This window comes from Brachypodium distachyon, chromosome 3 (genome assembly GCF_000005505.3).
Source record: "Brachypodium distachyon strain Bd21 chromosome 3, Brachypodium_distachyon_v3.0, whole genome shotgun sequence".
Lineage (NCBI taxonomy): Eukaryota > Viridiplantae > Streptophyta > Magnoliopsida > Poales > Poaceae > Brachypodium > Brachypodium distachyon.
This window is the reverse complement of record NC_016133.3, coordinates 42,237,445-42,255,086: the sequence shown is the minus strand read 5'-3', so window position 1 is coordinate 42,255,086 and position 17,642 is coordinate 42,237,445. Positions and strand designations below refer to the sequence as shown.

Sequence of the window (17,642 nt, the reverse complement as noted above, 5' to 3'; positions counted from 1 at the left end):
AGCCAAAAACACCTGCGACTGACAGAATTAAAAACAATGCAAGGCAATATCCCAACACAAGTGATTAAAGCCTTAAAGGTTATTGCTGCCTAGCAAGGTAGCAGTCATGTTCACAGAACAAAATGTCAGAGGTTGTTACTGAAACCATATCCACGGGAGTAGCGAAGCAATAGTTGGTTTCTTAAAGCAAAGTGAAATGAATAGTCAAGTATTAAATACTTCAGTAACAAGCACGACAAAATTTATAACAAAATCATCATATTTTCATGTGTAAATTCTCCGCTTCAGTACGTATGACAAAATCCCATAAAGAAGACAGACCCTTACATAAATAGATTACAAACTTCCCAGATACAATAGATTCACTAACAGGATTTCTATAGTTTAGAAGCAAGGGCCACGACTCCAATGTACAGGGAAACATACGTGGATCCGAGTCATCTGACATGCAGGTTGCTTACGAGTAAGGACTCTTTGACGACGGATTGAATACCACTTGGTCACCACAATCCAAGTTATCTCCAGAGTGCTCGTGACCAACTTCCATCAAATCAAGATAATGTTGATAGTGGGATATAATGACATTCATACTATCAGTGGACCCATGACCACAGATGAAATCACCATACAAGATGTTCATTGTAGCACCGAAGCCAGGATACCTCTTGGACAAAGTGTCTTTCTTGGTTGGTTTCCAGTTTCCAACAAAGACATCATGGGCTGATGGCTGCCTCCTCTTCATTGGAGTCATCCATCTCCAGATTGCTGCTTCAAATGCTAGGGTGGCATTCTGTTCCAATAGCTCAGGGTGGCTCAACAAATCCTGCTTGATACCCTTACCTACAATACCATAGTTGTAGTTCCTGCAGAAGCAGATCAAAATCGTCAACAGTTTGAACCAGCCAATTGCCCAATTCCTAACTAACAACAATTGAGAGAAGGATGTATAGGGCTGACCAGTAAACAGGAAGGGCGCCTCGACCATAATACTCAACTCCTTCAACACAACGATATAATTCGTTGCTGTTGTCACAGTAGCTCTGGCCTGGGCTCATTTCATGGTTGTAGCAAAGACCCCAAGCCAATGAATCACCATCCGAATCCAAATGTCCACCTGTAGGAGTAACCATGCTAGATTTATCAGATGCTACTATCGACTATCATCTTTAGGCTTTTCATACATGTAACGTTGAGTTAACTCCCAGGGAACATACAATACGATTATAATAATCTGCTGAAGATTTTGGATCACTTGTACAAAATTAATACTACTCCCTGACGGACATGAAATCAAACAAAAATGCATAGTTTCTTTCCTTACATGGCCCATATTCAGATTTGTTTTTTATCAAAGGGGAACTCCCCCAGCTTCATTAACAAAGCCATAGATAAGTTCTACAAATATGTCATACTGCTGTTAAAACGCCCATATTCAGATGCAGAATTGCAGATTCCGAGTTTAAAATCTGGACAAGGAACTATTCAGATGAAACACAAACACTAGGCGGATGGAAACTAAGTATTCTTATCGACATCTCACTGCATTCGGAATCCCGCACATGGTTCCACCCCGGCTTAGGATTCATGGAGCCTACGGCTAAAAGTGTAACTAACAGATCCCTATTTCTTTTAGATCCCAGCACATCAAGCTGAACTAGAGTGAGGAAGACTGAAGAGCATAGAGAAGCGTACACGATGTCTTTGCGCCTATGTGGCCAAGGAAGGCGGCGACCTCCTTGACGCCCATCTCCCTGCCGCCGGTTGTGCCGAACCCGCGGGGCTCGAAGAGGGCGGCGGCGGTGATGAAGGCCCGGTAGTCCCAGAAGCCGGCGGCGTGGGCGAGGGAGTCGTTGCGCTTGGGGAAGAGCTCCTCGAAGTGTTCGGCCTTGAAGTAGTCGCTGATGGTCCCGTTGCAGCACAACCTGCCGCCGCGGCCGCTGCAATCCCACCCCTCGCCGCACGCACCCTCGCCGTCCTTCTGCCTCCTCGCGTCGGCCTCCACCGCGAGAAGCGCCGCCAGGAGAAATAGCAGCAGCAGAAACGGCGCCTCCCGCGCCGCCATCACCGCCGTCTCGGGCCTCTCCGACCGTCGAGGGTGCTCCTCTCTCTGAATGTGCGATGTGCGCGCGAGACGCAGAGATATAGGGAAATTTGGGAATGGATGAGGAACCAAATGACCGGCGTGATGTCTGCGAGGTGGAGGAGGGTGGCGATGGTGGTATCCTCGACGCGGTGATTTGCTCGGCTGGGGAGGGGAGAGGAGGGGAGGAGGCGGCTGGTTGGTGATGGTGGCCGTCGACTGGCCGGTGGGCTGTTGCTGTTCAGGGGCGTCCTCGTCATTTGCTGCATTTCCGGATTTCCCTTTTAGGAAGCAATTTGGATTTCAAAAGGAGCAAAAATCAACTACGGTCGAATTTGAAAATGTATTGGTCCAAGCACCAAGACGACATAAAAAAAATACTCCCTCCGATCCTAAATTTTTGTCAAAATATTACATGTATCTAAACGCTTTTTAAGAATAAATATATCCATATTTGGACAAATTTGAATCAAAAATTTAGGTTGAGAGGGAGTAACAAGAATTCAGGAATCAGGAGGAGAAGAAAAGGGTAAATTCCATACAGAAACGAGAAGAAGAAAAACACATTTGTCCATATAATAATTTCAAGTTTCTCCCTCATATACAAATTTAATTTAAAATCTTTTGAAACTATTTGATGCACTAAGAACTACTCCATATCTTGCATTACTCATTAAACTTCGTGTTGACTTTGTACTCAAACCCTTTTTTAATAGCACATCACAATTCACTATTGGTTTTCCAATTCATGCATAAACTCTAAGAAAAAACAAATGATTTCACCTTGAAACATGTCTTCCTTGTGAGGTAATATTCGACGCAACGCTCTCTTTTGTGTGCACAAATGCATCTATGCGAAAAGACACATTGTATATGCCGAATGAAAAGCATTTTGTGGGTTTCTCTCTCTCTCTTCATGAATAGATTGGAAAATGCACAAAATCAACTAAGACGTGTTATGCACCTAGGCAACCACTCTTTGTGATCTCATGTTTAATTGTGTAAGCCTTTTCATTTGATACAATTACTACCGAACGCCAATCTTTATGGACACTAGCTAAATACCCATGCGTTGCTATGGATGAAAAAATTAGACTACTCGCTAAATTAGATTAAGATCACTATTAGTACATGTTAGCGGCACTGCCCATCTTATTCCAATTTTGGTGACAAACATTATCCACATGTCAATCTTTTGCAAGAGGTTTAATTTTTTCTTTCTTTTTTCATTCGACCAAAATATGATCGGTTCCGCAATCACTGATAACGGAACAAATATGTTTAATTGTTTGCATTAGAAAGAGAGGGGCAATTTTTTTTGACAATAGAAAAATATGAGAGGTTATTTTTTCACAACAAAAGGAGGTGACGGACCGCTGCCACCAATTGGCTCTTTTATAAGAGTAAAGATTATAGTTCCCGCATCTCCCGCTAAGCAAACGATGTAATAACACACTTCGCACCAATATGTTGCGGGATAGTCGCGAGACAAAATGAACATTAAACAGAAAGACCAGGCTCTACCCGCTAAAACCTTTATAGGAGCAAAGATTACGAAGTTCACATTCGAAACAGCCACGACAATCTTGCGTGCTTCATCCGTTTCTAAATGTTTGTACACTTGAGCTCTGACGGCTACCAAATAGAAGTATATGTATTTATATTCTACTCCGTATTTGTTTGATCTTGTACTCCGTGTATGTTTCGTGTCTCTGTCTAAGCCGACGAACTTTGGCTCGAAGCAATCCTAGATGACGGAGCAACGAAGAACAGGAACAAACGCTGTCTGAGTATGACCAGTGGCGTAGCCACGGGGGTGCCAGGGTGGTCCATGGACCACCTTGAGATTTTGGCCCAGCCCAATATACTACTGCCATCAGTCCAAAATACAAAAAATCAAACCAATTCACTATGTGTATCCGATGGGCTAAAACAATAGCCGGGCAGCCGGCCCATATAACTAATTGATCGATCAGAGTAAGAGAAGATCGATCAACTCGCCGATTCCGCCGTGCGGCGTGCGCCTTTCCAGTTTCCCCTCCTCCCAAACTGTGGCTCTCTCAATTCCCAAATTCCCGTCTAAAACTCCCAAGTCAGGAAGCCCTAGCTAGCAACAAAAGGAGAATCGGAGTTCGGAGACCGGCATCGCGGGCAGCCTGACTTCAAGCCAGTACTGCTGTACTGCTTCAAGCTTCGGATCAGAGAGGAAAACGAGGGTTTGACGGACGAGGTTTTGTCAGAACTTCATACTTAGATTCCAATGCTTGTACTAATTAATTATTGACTTGCTTCAATTGATAATTGATAAATTGACCATTTTGATTGTAGAATTGTTGCAAAAATGAAGAGGGCAGGAGGAGACATTGCGTCTCTTTTTTTGAGACATGCAGCAAAGAAGAAGGTTGCTCCACCTTTTTCAGCTCCTTCCTCGGTACAGTTAGACAATGTGGTGCGAGAGCAAACTCCAGAACCGCCGCCGCCGCCGCCGCCGTCGCCCCCACAGCCGCCTGTTTTTGACACTAATCGTCTTCCGCATGATCCGGGGGATAGACTGCCCATTGCATCTTATCCGATCAATGATCAAGATGCAGTTCGAAGAGCATATATTCTAAAAGGTCCGTACCAACCTTATGCACACAAATTTGAAAGCAAGAAAAATGGGGGCAGAGAACGGTACTTCAATCCTTTTTGGTTTCATCAACATCATTGGCTTGAATATAGTATCAGCAAGAAATCTGCATTTTGCTTTGTATGCTACTTGTTCAAAGAAAAGAAAACTAGTGGCAACAAAACTAATACATTTACTGATGGTGGTTGGACAACTTGGAATAAAAATCTGGCACTTGATAAGCATGAAGGTGGTGTAGCAAGTGTGCACCAGGCAGCTCAAGAGAGATATAATTTGTTTGTGACTCCACGTGCTTCCCAAATTGATAATCTTATTGTGAAGGTGAATAATGAGGATCTACGTCTTTACAAGATCAGGTTGGCTTATTCACTTAGATGTTTGAAGTTTCTTTTGCATCAAGGATTGGCATTCCGTGGACACAGGGAAATGAAGAGTCCAACAATAGATGAAATTTCACTGAGCTTTTGAAATGGCTTGCAGCAAATAACGAAGAGGTGAATAAGTATGTTTTGAAGAATGCCCCAGGTAATTGCACATTGACTTCTCCTGATATACAACATCAAATTATTCAATGTTGTGCGCTAGAAACTAGAAAGCAAATTCTTGATGAACTTGGTGATGATCACTATACTATTCTAGCGGACGAGTCTAGTGATGTAGTACACAAAGAACAATTGGCATTATGCTTGCGTTTTGTTGATAAACTAGGAAGGCCATGTGAGCACTTTCTTGGAGTTGTTCATGTAAGTGACACTACATCATTGTCACTTAAAAATGCAATTGAAGATTTTCTTGTGCATCACCATTTGACTATGACTCAAATCCGTGGGCAAGGTTATGATGGGGCTAGCAACGTGAAAGGGGAGATTAAAGGACTAAAAACATTAATCATGAAAGAGTCACCTTCTGCTTATTATGTCCATTGTTTTGCACATCAACTCCAGCTAGTTCTTGTTGCTGTTGCTAAGGGAAATGATGATTGCGTATGGTTTTTTGATCGAGTTTCCCTATTGCTGAACATCGTTGGAGTTTCTTGTAAGCGCCATGATATGCTTCGGAATGCTAGACTTCAGAATATCATGAAAGCACTTGAATGTGGTGAACTAGAAACTAGGACTGGATTAAATCAAGAGATGGGATTACCCAAGCCCGGTGAAACTCGTTGGGGCTCTCATTACAGAACCGTTGTCAACATTATTAATATGTATGCTGAAATCCGTGAAGTACTTATATCTCTTGGAAAAGATACTTCACAAAGAGGAGATTGGCCTAAAATACATAGTATTGTTGGAGTGTTTGAGTCATTTGACTTCATTTTCAATGCACACTTTGATGCGTCTCATTCTTGGATATACAAATGATTTGTCTGAGTGTTTGCAAAGAAGAGACCAAGATATTCTCAATGCAATGAGACTTGTTAAATTGGCAAAGAGCAGAATGCAACAATTAAGGGCCGATGGTTAGGTTTCATTTCTTCAAAGGGTCACTTCATTTTGCAATAAACATGGCATTGATGTTCCTGCAATGGAGAGTAATTATGTGCCTTATGGAAGATCAACACGGTTTGTTCAACCCCAAACAAACGAGGACCACTTTAGAAGAGAAGTTTATATTGGAATCATTGATAAAATTAGTCAAGAGCTTGATAATCGATTTGATGAGATCAATATGGAGTTGCTTTCTTGTATGTCAGCTCTGCATCCTTCGAACTCCTTTGCTGCTTTTGATGCGCAAAAGGTACGCAGACTTGCTGACTTCTAACTTGATAACTATATTGATGACATGAGAAAAGATGATAATTTCAATGGTATAGAAAATCTTGTTGATCTCTCAGTTAAGCTTGTTCAAACAAGGAGGCACATAGTTTATAATTTGGTGTGCTTGCTTCTCAAATTGGTATTATTGCTTCCAGTGGCGACGGCAAGTGTTGAAAGAGCATTTTCTTCAATGAGTTTAGTCAAGAGCAGGTTGAGAAATAAGATGGGTGATAGTCTTTTGGATGACTGTCTGGTCACATATATTGAACGTGATGATTTCTCCAAAGTGAGTGAAGATGATATAATCAAGACTTTTATGGTCATGAGAAATCGGTATCCGGACAAATAAGATGTGCATCGCTTCCTTTTATGTATATTCCATCATAACATATAAATTATATGTGTTTTTGTTGAATTCTATAATAGTACGTTGATATGTTATATTGTGAAAAAAAATTATTCATTGGATCACCCTTCCTTGAAAAGCTGGCTACGCCACTGAGTATGACCTGTTGTTCTTAAAACTACTGGTCAAACAAAGACATGAGATAGCCAACTCGAACCTTTGACACGCAACTCTGACGGGGCAGCTATATACATAGGACCCGTCGACGACTGGACCCGCACTCCACCGACCGACCGACCGGACCCAAATCCAACTTGGCTGGCTGGCTGGCTGGCGAAAATACTTGAGAAGTTTCGCCACACGCGGTTTCTTCCGGGTGCCAGGAGAAATCCAAAAGCCCGACCACCTACTGTCCTGCCGCAGTACCCCCCCCCCCCCCCCCCCCCATCGCCGGCGAATCCGCCTCCGTTCACCAGCGGTCGCGCAGCGAGCGAGCGGGGAGACAGTCGGGCGGCGGATCCGCGCCCACCCCACCCGGAACCGAACCGGGGAGGGGAGATCGAGGCTTCTGCCTCTGCTCGAGGAGAGGCGGCGACCATGGTGGTGGACACGGCCTACTACGACGTGCTCGGGGTGAGCCCGTCCGCTACCGAGTCCGAGATCAAGAAAGCCTATTACATCAAGGTGCCCACTGTTGGTCCTCCTTCGGATTCTATTTCTCCTCCTCCGCTTGCTTTGCTGCGGTTTTTTCAAATCTGATTCAATGGTTGTGGCGTTGCAGGCGAGGCAGGTCCATCCAGACAAGAACCCCAATGACCCGGAGGCTGCAGGGAAGTTCCAGGTGAAGCGCTTTACTCCTCTTGTATTGTGTGTACCTACTCTTCGCTCAGCTAGTCAGCTCACAGGTCAACATCTGTTGTAGCTGTACCCAACCACCAAGCAACTCAGCGGATAGTGTAGAACCCTCGATACAATTCAGTTAGAAACCAAAGAAGCAATGTTGAACAACACTTTCGGTTTACTTCCTGACATTTTTTTGGAGAAAGGAGCAAGCTCCCAATTTCATTACTCCCTCTGGCCGGAATTACTTGTCACTGATTTAGTAAAACTTTGTACTAAATCCGGGACAAGTAATATGGGTCGGAGGGAGTATTGAAATCAGCTGTTCAAACAGGGTCATAGAGGTTCAACAGTAAAAGAAAGACGAACCCCTTGGACAGCAGACTGCTGAAGTACCAATACTACAGACCAATTCTATACCAAACAAAGGCTACAAATAACAGCTTTCCTTTTCAGAAATGAGCTCTGCACTCTTCATGCTGCCTCCAGGCGCTTCGATAGACTCCAGCCATAAGCTTTGTTATAAGAATGTCTATCATCACCTTCCTCAGCAAAGAAGAGCCAGCAATCATCTTCTTCTTATGATCAGACTTCTGTAGCACGGACCAGAAATCCAACCAGTGACACATGGAGAAAACTAGATTAGTAGAGAGTCCCCAGGAGCTACACCTTGAAAACAGAAAGAGTTTCTTGCTTTCCAATTGTCCAGCATAGTGCAGAAATACCAGTAATCGAAAGTCTACTAACAGATCTAGGGAAACTCCCAACCCAACTACCCAAGTATGTACTTGCTGCATGGAGTCAGGCACTTTATTGATACCCAAAGTACATAAACTTGTGGCTGGCCGAGTCTTTCCACTGGAATCGCTGCTTGCATCTTCATTACTTAATTGTACAGCTCTCATCATTAAATGAGAGTCTGGATGTTAGTAATCAATATGCGCAGCTCCTCCCTTTGGGCAGCTACTGGAGCAGCCTCCTCGCTTTTAAGGAAATCACATGCTTATAGCAACTCTAGATGCAGTATTGATATGCATTTCATACTGAAATCATATATTCTAGACCAGATTCGGATGCAGCCATGAAGATTTGAATGCTTACACTAGTATTGCTTTGTTCAGCTGGAAGAGCTAGCTAGGCCATTGAACTTAAATATAAAGAATAACCATTGTAAGAAGTAAGAACCAAATTGGTGTAAGCATGCGATCAGGACCAATTGTGATCTCATGTTAATTAGTGGTGGCGAGGCTATGATGTGATACACTAGTAACATGCCACATGATTTGTACATCTTCAAATGATTTTTTTTCTCTATTGACTCCTTAGCCGTAAATACATACTTACAGAAAAAGTTGGTACATCATTGTTAATATATTCAACATTTTTACTCCATAGCTGATGTAGTATTATATTATTTATTGTCCATGGCCAGTTTTAAGATGAGAATTGATTTTGTTGACTTTATGAGAAAGAAATGTTTGTGCATAACTTTCTTTTGTACAAGACCTAGTGTTTACTCATAGAAATTCTTACTGCAGGAATTGGGGGAGGCATACCAAGTGCTAAGTGACCCTTCACAGCGCAAAGATTATGACTCCAAAGGGAAAGCTGGCATCTCAACGTATGTATGATTTTCATAGGAAAAATTTGTGCGGTGTTGCCGTGTTGGTTTTATGGAGCATACTCAAAATGAGGGTTGTGGGTTGTCACTTGTGGCAAAACAGCATGAGTACTGTTAGTTGCCAAAATTCCAACCAAAGATACAGGTCTCACCTCATATTCTGAAGAATCTTATGGGAATCATATTCTAACTAGCTTGCTTGCCAACATTCTACAGGGATGGAATAATTGATCCAGCAGCCATTTTCGCGATGTTATTTGGTAGTGAACTTTTTGAGGAATACATTGGTCAATTGGCAATGGCATCAATGGCTTCACTTGATAATTTTGGTGAAGATGAACATATCGACACAAAAAAGTTGCAAGAGAAAATGCAGGTGTGCTCTTTAGCAGGAGATAGCTTGCATGATCATTGATTAATATGCGCACACTCCATGACCATTAGAATGGTGGTTGACCACCTTTCCATGATTATACATTGATACATATTTATTGCGTTTTATACACTTTCTACCACTATTCTGCTGAATGATAAACTACAACTGCAGGCTGTTCAAAAGGAAAGAGAAGAGAAACTTGCAGAGATACTGAAAAATAGGCTGCACCTTTATGTTCAAGGAAATAAACAGGAGTTTGTCCGACTTGCTGAAGCTGAGGTGTCCAAACTTAGCGATGCAGGTTTGGTCTCTTCCTCCTTCAACTCTGGATCTGTTTCCTTTACTCCCATTCCTGTCCTGTCTAGTGCGCAGCTGCCCATCACTGTAAGAATTTAGCCGATGATATGTTTGAAGGAGCTGTAATTTGTTTATTCTATGGTTCAGTATATAATTTATTATTCGATGCCTTCATGAGCATAATACATGTGGTGGTATTCTTAGAATCAGTTCTCTTAGGAAAAAAACAATACTGAGATATGCGGGGCAAGAGGACAGGGTTAACAACTGATTCTCGCTGAGCTTCGGAAGCCCATCAACTTTAATCAATGATGTACAGAAGATCGTTGCTGGCCTATACTCCTTAACCCATAATTAGATTAAATTGTATTTACCAAACCTGTCGTAACTCGTAAGTATTCACTGTTTTGGAATTAAAAGTATTTTGTTGCTTCTGTTCTGCTGTATACTCTCCGTTGGGTAGGCCTTTTGATACCTTCTGTCTGAAGTTTCTAGCTCTTTTGGTTATGTTTTTGTTATCCTGCAGCATATGGACTTGTTATGTTGAACACTATTGGTTATGTATATTCAAGACAAGCTGCAAAAGAACTTGGAAAGAAAGCAATATATTTGGGGGTTCCATTTGTAGCTGAATGGTTCAGAGACAAAGGCCATTTTATCAAATCCCAAGTAACAGCTGCAGCAGGTAAAAAATATCTCCATCAATACATTGTGAGTTCTTTTCAATACGTATATCTTGAAACCATATGGTGCTTTATTTTCAAGAAGGCATATGATGCAGTTTGAGCATCATCCTTTCTCTTGCTAGTATTTTTTTCCTTACGATCATATGATTGGATTCCACTATAAGAGATAACGGAAAAACAGCAGTTCACACACACGTAGTTTATCATGTATTTGCCACCCTCAGCGTACACGAACTCACCCAAGACCTACGAGTAGAGGTTCACAGAAAGCAAAGATTGGTCTTAGTTACAGACGCACAGGTCGCCAAATATGTGACTCTCAAAAGCCAAAACCATCAAAGTCTAGCATAACCAAACAGTAAGCAATCTTCCCCAGTCAGATCTTTCCTTCGAGACGTCGAACATCCACAGCTGCTTGGGCGTGATGGTGCTTCATAGCTTCCTCCTTTAGAACACGATCTCCTTCCAGCAAAGCATCCCCATCAGCACCAGCTTGTAAACCTGCCCAGTATTTTAAGAATGAACATGCGTAGCAAATTAGCTCCGCGGTGATCTAATCAGTCTCTTCTCAAAACAAGCTCGATTGTGTAACTTCCAAATGGCCCAACATATAGCAGCTACATCAACAATCTGAACATTCCTATTGATCTTAATATGGTTAGAAATCCACCAGAAGTATTGCATAAAAGATGATGGCCTGCTATTGGCCCCAATGGCCAAACCAACCACACTCCAGGTATAATGTGCCGCAGCACAAGTAAAGAAAAGATGGTGAATAGTTTCAAATTCAGGACAGAAACGATAAGTAGTATCCCATTCCCCATTTTTTCTAACCATGTTATCTCTAGTTGTAATTGCATTATGCCATATCAACCACAACCAAAATCTTAATTTTCAGTGGAATTTTAACTTTCCGCAGATGTCTGAAGGATCTATTAGGATCATTACTAGTCAGCATCGTATACATGGATTTTACAGTATATTTCCCACTTTTATACGCTTTCAAACCCACCCCAATCATTTTGGGCCTCCTTGTCTAACCATCTCTAAAGGACAGCTGCCAGCGCCTAGTAGCAAGTTCAGCTACAGAACATCCAATATCATTCGAGATTTCATAAGATTCGATTATCTCATGGTTCTGCAGGTGCAATAGCTCTTATGCAACTGCAAGAAGATTTGAAAAAGCAGCTGGGTGCTGAGGGCCAGACCACGGAGGAAGAACTCGAGATGTACATGCAGAACCACAAAAAAGTTATGGTTGATTCCTTGTGGAAGCTTAATGTTGCTGACATAGAAGCCACCATATCACATGTCTGCCAGATGGTCTGTCCCAGCTTTACCTGACACCTTTCATGCATGTTATGCGCACTGTATTCTTGAATACTGAAAATAACATAACCGTTGAAGCATACTAGCAGTGATTTTTAACTGTACCATTATCAGGTGCTTCAAGATGGTACTGCCAAGAAGGAAGACCTGCGTCTTCGTGCCAAAGGATTGAAAACTTTAGGCAAAATTTTCCAGGTATTGCTCGTTCATTTGTTCGATTCATGTGCTAATAATGTTTTATTGAGTTTATTTTCTCCTCCACATAGGGGGTTAAGCTCAACAACGGTGAGGGGGAAGTGTCGCAAATGAGGAATATAGATAACACCGATGACAATGACGGTAGCTCCCCTGACTCGTCACCCAGAAGGGAGCCATCATACAATCCTGCCATCCCTAACCCTCCTCTTACCCAGGTAGTTGCCCTATAACCTTTTGAGCTTCTATGAAATTTTCGAAAATTGTTCGCCTTTTTTTTGCCATTGACATTATCATTTTTACTCGTGGCGTTGGTTTGGTTTTCTGCCAGAGTTAATAACTGGGGAACTGTTATCTGACCGTTCTTTTCTTTTTTAACTTTAAACACGAGACATTGAAAATTGCTTGTCTTCTGTTATGCCAGAGTCCATATGTGGAGGCCCCTCAGTTCGGTGGAACCTATTGTTCATTCAACTTCCCAATGCCGACGGCTCCACCTGGCGCGCAAAGGGATCCGATGCCTTGATAGTTAAAACCAGATGTAAACTTGCGTACCATCATTTCATGTAATATCGCTTGTGCGGTACCAGATCGTTTGCACAGTGCATCATTTGTACCTGTGGTAGGAGAGGAAAACGGGGGAGCCAGTCGGATATCCTTACTATTCCTTCGGTTGTGTAGCAGCCATGTATTGTGTACAGTTGTGTTAACTGTGCTGTTGCAGCAGCAGTAGGTCAGCATTGTTGTACATGATTCCGTGTTGTTTTTCTGAGCCAAGGTGAGTTCATGGAAGCTGAAGCTCTGACGGTGACTGGTTTAACAACAGGTATGTACTCCTGTTGCTGCTGGCTGGTATTTCCTGGCGATGAAACACGTTGCAGGATGCAGTCCTAGTAGATAAAGAATTTGAGGTCCTGCTTAGAAAGTTAGAATGCAGGAATTGGGATACCTGCTTAGAATTTGAAATCGCAGGAACATGCCTTCTTTAATCTTATAGGATGTGAAGCTAGAGGAATTTGCATAAAATGGTGTTTGGTTACACCATAGGAACTCATTTTTTCTTCAAGAGAGTCATAGGTAAATATTTCCAATTATATTTGATTAAATGGACGTTCTCACTTGGTTGAGTGCAAACTGGATCCTACAGAAAATCCTTTGAATCAAAGAGGTCATTGCTTTGAGAGGTACATTGTCCACCATTCTCTGAATCAAGTTTTTGGTAACTGATAAGTCCGTGGAAATCTATGCCCTTGAAAGGGATGAATTCCAAGTGAATTAGATAACCACACACGCTACAAAATTTCCCCAAGTTCTTGCAAAATTCTCAGGACAAATGCACCCTGAATTCAATGTATGAGTAAATGTTTTTTTGTCTGACACTTGTATGAGTAAATGTTAGCAATGCAATCCAGCTCTGAATTCCGGTGGCTCCTCCGGAATCTGGATAACGATGACGACGACGCAGTTTGCTAAAGCTTCGATTCAACCCACCCATGGATTTGCTCTTCCCGGAACAAACTCTCCATCCGTGTGGAACAAGAAAGAAACAGAAAGCAAACAGATCGTCACGCAAACGCAATCCGTTGTCCTCTTCGTCGTCTAATCCTCTAAGCAGGCGACAAAAATCCGCAAACAAAACCCCAAATCCTCTCGCATCGAACCCCAAATCATTCATTACTGCTCCAGTATGATGATCTGAGCAACTTTCCAGATCACTCAGCTCCACCCTCTTCTTCCTTCTCGCGCGACCCGCCAGCCGCAGATTCGTGGACATCTCGCCGCCGATGGCGTCGCAGGACGGCGGGTGGGGCGACGGCGGAGACTCGCTCTTCGAGGGCATGGTCCTCTTCGCCCCCGCCGACCCCGCCGCCGAGGCTGCGCCGGAACCCTCCAAGCCGCCTTCCCCTCGCGCTGACCCCGCCGCCGCTGCTGCCGACGGTGACTCCGGCGCGGCCTCCCAGCCTCTCGATGAGGACCTCTTCTCCGATCTCACCCTTCTCGACCCGCAGCCTCCACTAGACCATGACCAGGACCAGCACCCCCAGGGCCAAGATCAGAACCACCGGCCCGCCTCGCCCGCCGCGCCGGCCTCGCCTGCCCCCGCTGCCGCGCTCTCCAGGCAGCCGTCCTCCTCGTCGCTCCGGAAGAAGAAGAGAGCCGTGCGCATCGGGTACGGCCGCTCGCCTCAATCCGCCCCTGCTTTGCCGCCTACTGATGCAATCGCTTCCACCACCACCGCTGCTGCGGCTACTGTAATCCCTACTATTAGCGGTAGCTTTTCTGATGCTTCGCTACATGACGCCGCTCATCCTACCCCCGGCCAGTACCTTGATCAGCTGAGTAACGGCAGCGAGGAAGATGTAGCTGTGGTGGATCCGGATGACAATTCTTTCGATGTGAAAGAGGAGGTGAAAGAAGATGCGGAGAAGGAGGTTGGAGGGACTGGGGTTGCAGTCCTAGGGATCGAGGAGAGGTTAGCTCTTCTTAGATCCCAAATCTCTGGTAAGCTCGATTCGATCCAGCAGAGAGCTGCCTCTGTGGCAGCCAAGAGGAGGCAGCTGGCGGGTAAGCAGAGGAAGGTTGCGGAGGATGTGGGTTCTGCGGCGTCCAAGCACAAGGATTTGGAGAGGGAGCTCGAGGAGGCGTGCGAGGCCGAGGACTTTGAGAGGGCTGAGAGGATCAGCGACTCCCTTGCGGCCCTGGAGAAGGAGAAAGATCGCCTGCTGATGACACTACGTGATGCGGAGCTCGTTTATGACTCAGTTGATTTGGAGTTGCAGGATGTGCTCGAGTCCCGCATTACCGTGGAGGAGGAAGCTGCTGCCCTTCTGGAGCAGTTTGCAAAGGTAAACCGGCCGTGCATTTTCACACTTCACCTTGCATAGAACTGTAATGTCGATGAATGATGTACTTGCTTGAATTCAGGCATGCTTTTAAATAACCATTGCTTTGAAATAGATAGGCTTGCAAAGTTCCATTGCTCCAACCCCAGTATTTCTTAAGAGCTACTCAGGCATGTATTCGCACTAAGTTCAGTTGTGGCAAATTGTAGATATATGCCAAAGATGTAGTGATACTTATGTTTTTTTATTGATTGCATAAGCTAGGGCTACTAATTTGCTACATGAAAATGACTTTAGGGGGACGATGTAGGAAGGGTCTTATTTTTCAGATATGATACGAAGTATAAACATTTCATTTTGACATTTTATGATATCATAATATATGAATATTGTCGATGCCACTGTCACTGTGTCATAGCGTCCATTGGGTCCATTGTCATGATCTGAAAACATTTAGCAATCCACCATGATAATAATCACTAAGTATCTAAAAGGTACTGAAAGGTTTGAACAACAGAATTGTCGGGAAAGAAAAAGAAAAAAAAACATTTGAGGTTGTATGCTACGCTCACTAATAAATTTGAGCACTTCTATATCACCTGGGTTGAGGAGTAGATTGTCTGTTAGAGTCCTTCATTCGCTTCTGAAACTTGCTGGCAAGTATGAGATGTCCACCTGAATACAGTGATAATTGAATCTAATTATGTACTTCTAAAGGGGTCACTGAATTTCAGTGTATGTTCTTCTAGTTGTTCATTAACATTCAAGCTCTGCCTTTCTTAGGATGCCACTGATCATGCTGATTTGGCAAGCATGCAAGCAGAAGAAATGTCCTCGAAAGAAATAGAAGGGTGGCAAACATCAATGGAGTTGCTAGAAACAAAGAAGTTAGAGATGGAGGTTGAAACAGAGTTGGTTTTAGCTGCACGCTCAGGGTTGGAAGGTTCTGTAGAGCATTTGATTAAAGACGACAAGAGAGAAAAGGACATGCTAAGTAAGAAAGGAGATATTCTCGCAGAGGAATTAGCTGAGCTCCTGGAGATGGTGAGGTTGAAAGAAGCAGAGATAGCTGAAAACAATGCTCGGATCCAGGAGGTTCAGGAAAAGATCAGTGCCGTGGTCTCCAGATTTCATGGCTCCCAGTCAGATATTGACACGAAGATCAATTCCTTGCAGGAAGCCCAAAGTAAAATCAATCAAGATACTGAAGAACTTGTCTTAAAAAGGAAAGAAATTGATAGCTTCATCTCTTCAACAGAACAGAAAGACTCTGACTTACGGGAAATTATCAATGCTTGTTCTTTGGAAGCAAAAGCTTGCCAGCAATCAGTTGAAATCAGAAGAAAACTTGCATCATCGATCTTGAAGTCAAGACAGGATAGAATTGGGTTACTAAAAATGGAGGAGGAAATTTCGCAAGACATCCAAATGCTCAGACAGCAAACAACTGATGCAAGAACTAGTCTTCAGGTACAATACCTAGACTTTTAAGGATTTCTTTTTGCTGATGATACTTGATTGTCATTGTTATTTTTATATACCGAGGTAGTATTTTGGTGTCAAAGATGCTTGTTCTAAATATTTCTTAAATTGATGGCCTGCAGGAGATATCTTCAAGGAGAGCAGGCATACAACAAGAGATATCTACTTTTAAGCAGAAGCTGAGCTTTATTGATAAAAGGGGTCCTGAACTAGAGGCTGAAAAGAAGGTTGCTGCTGCTGCAAGGAACTTTAAAGAAGCCGGAAGAATAGCTGCAGAGGCGAAAGCACTTAATTCTGAAAAGGAAGAACTACATGCTAAATTGGAGAAAGCTGGCAGTGATCTGGAGATAATTGAAAAGGATATCATTGCAACCACTGAGAAGATACATGAATGCGAAGGGCTTATTGTGATCAAAGAACAAGAGTCAGCCATGACAAGTTACAAAAGGCTCCGTTTGGACTCCTCTGCTGCTAGAGCAGAGTTGACTGCTGCAACTGAAACAGATGATAGTGAAGAAGTGGAGATTTTACGGAAAGAAGCTGAAGCCGCAGAATCTAAAGCATTGGAATTGAAAACATCGTATAACCTCCAACTGGATGACGACGAATCTATGTTTCAGCCTGTTGTTCCTATAGCATTCATAACGAATTCAACGTGGCAGCACTTGGCTGAAATCGCATCTTCTTTTGGACTCTGTCCTTAGAAGTGAACTGGATAGTGGACTTGCAGACTCCAATGGTTGCTTGATACACCCTGAAGTTTTGCCCGACAGTTGTACTTGTACTTGCTTCTTGGATATGCCTTCCTCATTGTTCCTCTGACCTATTGTCATCTGGGATCTACTCCAAACAGGAGTAGAGGACATCGAGTGTATAACATCTGTTTTGCATACTCTCAACTCTTTGGGGATTTTTTCTCTCCCCTCATTTTTGTGTACATTAAGACTGTAATTCTTTTTATTGTTGCTGGTTTTGATTATATCACAGTGACAGATTATCAATCAGAATGTAATCGGAATAAGATATCCATGAATAAAGCCCTTTCTGCTTTGCCATCAGTACATCTTATAATTATTTAAGGGAGCAAATCGTCACGAATGAATCAGTGGATGGAATTTGTTTTTGGCGAGACTTTTGATAAAACTTTTTCTCAGTAGGTTG

The 17,642-nt window shown here is 43.1% G+C and overlaps 3 protein-coding genes and 1 long non-coding RNA gene across 5 annotated transcripts; 3 read left to right on the top strand and 1 right to left on the bottom strand.

Annotated features, from left to right (window-relative positions):
- Window positions 1-238: 238 nt before the first annotated feature.
- On the bottom strand, window positions 239-2,324 carry LOC100842460 (chitinase-like protein 1). Its single transcript, XM_003572336.4, has 3 exons — window positions 1,693-2,324; window positions 958-1,114; window positions 239-863 (listed from the first exon to the last, which is right to left on the bottom strand). Exons 1-3 carry the CDS (start codon window positions 2,060-2,062, stop codon window positions 458-460), a joined length of 933 nt encoding a protein of 310 aa, XP_003572384.1. The 5' UTR covers window positions 2,063-2,324; the 3' UTR covers window positions 239-457.
- A 1,769-nt stretch (window positions 2,325-4,093) lies between these two features.
- Window positions 4,094-6,881, top strand: LOC112271505. 2 transcript variants are annotated; one of them, XR_002964589.1, is made up of 3 exons: window positions 4,094-4,310; window positions 4,409-6,446; window positions 6,622-6,881. It is a non-coding gene; the product is annotated as an uncharacterized LOC112271505 (long non-coding RNA). The 2 variants fall into 2 exon arrangements; XR_002964588.1 differs by having other exon boundaries at window positions 4,409-6,881.
- A 367-nt stretch (window positions 6,882-7,248) lies between these two features.
- On the top strand, window positions 7,249-13,222 carry LOC100828309 (chaperone protein dnaJ 10). The gene is made up of 10 exons (XM_003574723.4): window positions 7,249-7,496; window positions 7,594-7,653; window positions 9,191-9,273; window positions 9,490-9,649; window positions 9,821-9,950; window positions 10,473-10,631; window positions 11,777-11,955; window positions 12,076-12,156; window positions 12,228-12,374; window positions 12,581-13,222. Exons 1-10 carry the CDS (start codon window positions 7,410-7,412, stop codon window positions 12,680-12,682), a joined length of 1,188 nt encoding a protein of 395 aa, XP_003574771.1. The 5' UTR covers window positions 7,249-7,409; the 3' UTR covers window positions 12,683-13,222.
- Window positions 13,223-13,580: 358 nt separating this feature from the next.
- Window positions 13,581-17,536, top strand: LOC100828006 (myosin heavy chain, non-muscle). The gene is made up of 3 exons (XM_003574722.4): window positions 13,581-15,002; window positions 15,783-16,469; window positions 16,604-17,536. The coding sequence occupies exons 1-3, from the start codon at window positions 13,941-13,943 to the stop codon at window positions 17,183-17,185; spliced, it is 2,331 nt and encodes a 776-aa protein (XP_003574770.1). The 5' UTR covers window positions 13,581-13,940; the 3' UTR covers window positions 17,186-17,536.
- The last annotated feature ends 106 nt before the right edge of the window (window positions 17,537-17,642 follow it).